The 2,506-nt window shown below is 61.6% G+C and overlaps 1 protein-coding gene across 1 annotated transcript in view; it reads left to right on the forward strand.

Moving 5' to 3' along the window:
• The first annotated feature begins 774 nt into the window (after nucleotides 1-774).
• Nucleotides 775-2,506, forward strand: part of SHISA6 (shisa family member 6) — a 328,227-nt gene continuing 326,495 nt past the window's right edge. Inside the window, exons 1-3 of the mRNA XM_023188070.3 lie at nucleotides 775-800; nucleotides 1,391-1,654; nucleotides 2,337-2,492. Coding sequence (XP_023043838.3) covers nucleotides 775-800; nucleotides 1,391-1,654; nucleotides 2,337-2,492 — 446 coding nt within the window. The remainder of the gene's footprint in view (nucleotides 801-1,390; nucleotides 1,655-2,336; nucleotides 2,493-2,506) is intronic.

Consider the following 2,506-nt stretch of genomic DNA (forward strand, 5'->3'; position numbering starts at 1 on the left):
CATGTAAAACTGACAGTGTCTTCTCCTGATTAAAACCTACCAATAATTCCCCAGCAATTGTAGAATAAATTCAAGTTCTTTGCAAGGGAGGGATTAAATGCCCTCCTCCTAGCCTTATTTGGAAAACTCCTTCAGGATTCATGCTAAACTACTTGCACCCCTGCTCACACACCCTTACCACTTCCTGTCTTTCTGATTCTAAGGATGTTCCCTCTGCTGGGGGCCTCCTTCCCATCTTGTTTGCTGTATTAACTCGTAATCCATTCTTCAAGATTCTGCTCTACTTCATTGTGAAAGCTACCTTTGACCCCCATCTGTCCCCTTGCAGGGCTAGGCTGGGTGCCTGTCTTCTGCTCTCAGAGCACTCTGCCCGCCTTTATTATGAGACATAACCTTGCCATATGGAAATCATTTGTTTATCCGTCCCCCTAATGGTCTACAAGGTCCCCCTCCTTGAGGAAAGGGACTCTCTTATTCATTCTGCTGGCAGAGAGTAGGCACTAAACAAATGTTTGTTGTACAGAATCTTTAAGAAGAAGGTGGCACCTGAGAAGTTAAGGGAACGGGAGGAAGTGCAGAGGAAGAGGGAGGGAATGGAGACAGGAGAAAGTGGGGAGCTGTAGGGATAGTCTGTGCACCGCCCGTCCCCCCCGCCCCCGCGCCCCTCCAGCCCCTAGTCAATACCAGGATCTCCCTCTCATGTCTTGGAGTCTGAGTTCCAGCTCCTATATATCCATTCCACGTTTCCCAAAAGAGGAACTCTTCTGTTCCTGCATGGGGATCCCTTGTTTGGGTCACACGTGAGTGGGACTGAACAGAAAGTCTCAGGGAAAATTCTCTACCGCCCTCGCTCTGACAGCCTGTTCCCTGCCTTCAGTTCCCTGCCTTCAACCAAAGCACGCTGGTCACGCAGGCAGAGTCTCGGCCTTGGCCATCGCTTTTTGTTCCCAGTTCCCCCTACCTCCTCCAAGGACACATACCAAGGATGGTACTATGATTCTCTTTTGGGGTGGCCTCATAGCTGTGAAAGTTACTCAGGCCTCCTTTCCACAGACCCAGACACGCAACTTACCCCGGAAAGCACCCCCGCCTGGCACCTCCAGCCTCCTCACCTCCCATAGTAGCTGCAGCACAGAGATTTCAACACAGGGGTTACAAAGCTGAGTCTCAGAGGTTCAGACAGCTTTCTAATGGCCTCGAGGCTCCGCGGGGGGGAAGTCTAGCAAAGAGTTGCCATCCAGTGCTGGGGCTGTCCAGCGCCTTTCTGCGCAGTGGGGACGGGGTTGGAGAAAGAGTGACCAACGGGAAGAGAGTGTAGGCTCAGCTCACTGGTCGAGCAACAGCCTCAGATAAGCCACTTGACCCATGGACTCAGTTTGGGAACCTGTAGCAATGGGTTTGACCTCTTCTCCTGGCTGCGAGTATCACCACTAGGGAGAGGCAAAGGCTTGCAGAAACCCCAACTCCCGCTTTGGCAGCGCGCTGCCCCAGGCTCCGGTAGGGTGAGGACTGGTCTCGGGGGCCGGAGGGGGCAATGGCAAAGGAGGTCTCTCCCTGCCGCGGGCCGGCTGCAGAGCGGACGTTCAGCCCTGTTCCCGGCCCCCACTTCGCCCACCCGCTTCGCCGTGTTCATTAACTGCTGTCCGGACCTTTCGTGACGTGGAGCTTCAACTGCTGAGATCGCGGAGAAGCAAAAAGGAGTCCCTTCGCCCCGCACCCTGAGAACCCGGGCGTGCAAACGTGGGCGGCGGAGAGCGGCTGCCCTCCCTTCCCCTCTCCCCCCTCCCCTCGCGGCGCTCCCGTGTGTGCGGGTGTGTGAGTGCGTGTGTCTCCCTCGCTCCCTCTCGCACACGTTCCGGCACTAGTGCAGGCGGCGAGCCGGCGGCTTTCAGCTCGCTCGCTCGCTCGCTCCGGCCGCTGCGCTCCCGCCTCGCCCCGGCGCCGCCGCCGCCGCCGCCTCTGCAGTCGCAGCCGGGCATGGTGAGTGAGTGAGGTCCAGCCGCCGCGCGCTCCCCCGGCTAGCCGCCGGACCCCAACCTCAGCCGGCTCCGTCCCGGGGAGCCAGCCTGCGGCGGGAGCGCGCTGCGGGGCCAGGCGGCTGGGGAACCCGGGCGGCCGAGCTGAGCCTGGAGGGGCGGCCCGTGCGCCCTCGGTTCCAGGCGCGCAGGGCCGCGGGACCCCCCGTCTTGGGAGCGGGCTCTAAGCCCCTCTCGGCCCCAAGCCTCTCTCCTCGAGGGCTGCGCGCACCCTCCCTGCCCGCCTACCCGCGGTTCCCCTCCAGCTCCCGGAGTGCCAGTCGCCCCACCCCGTGACCGGCTGCCCGTCTTGTCCCGCAGGACCCGCCCGGACGGGACCACGCCGCCGCCGCCGCCGCCCGGAGCCGCGCTTCGGGTCCTGCCTGAACCGAGCCGCGCACGGGGCCGCCGTCACCGCCGGCGGGGGATGGGGCTGCCCCGGAGGCGCGCCGAGCCCGCAGGGGGAGCGCGGAGCCGGCGCGCAGCCTGAG

This window comes from Piliocolobus tephrosceles, chromosome 16 (assembly GCF_002776525.5).
Source record: "Piliocolobus tephrosceles isolate RC106 chromosome 16, ASM277652v3, whole genome shotgun sequence".
In the NCBI taxonomy this organism is placed as follows: domain Eukaryota; kingdom Metazoa; phylum Chordata; class Mammalia; order Primates; family Cercopithecidae; genus Piliocolobus; species Piliocolobus tephrosceles.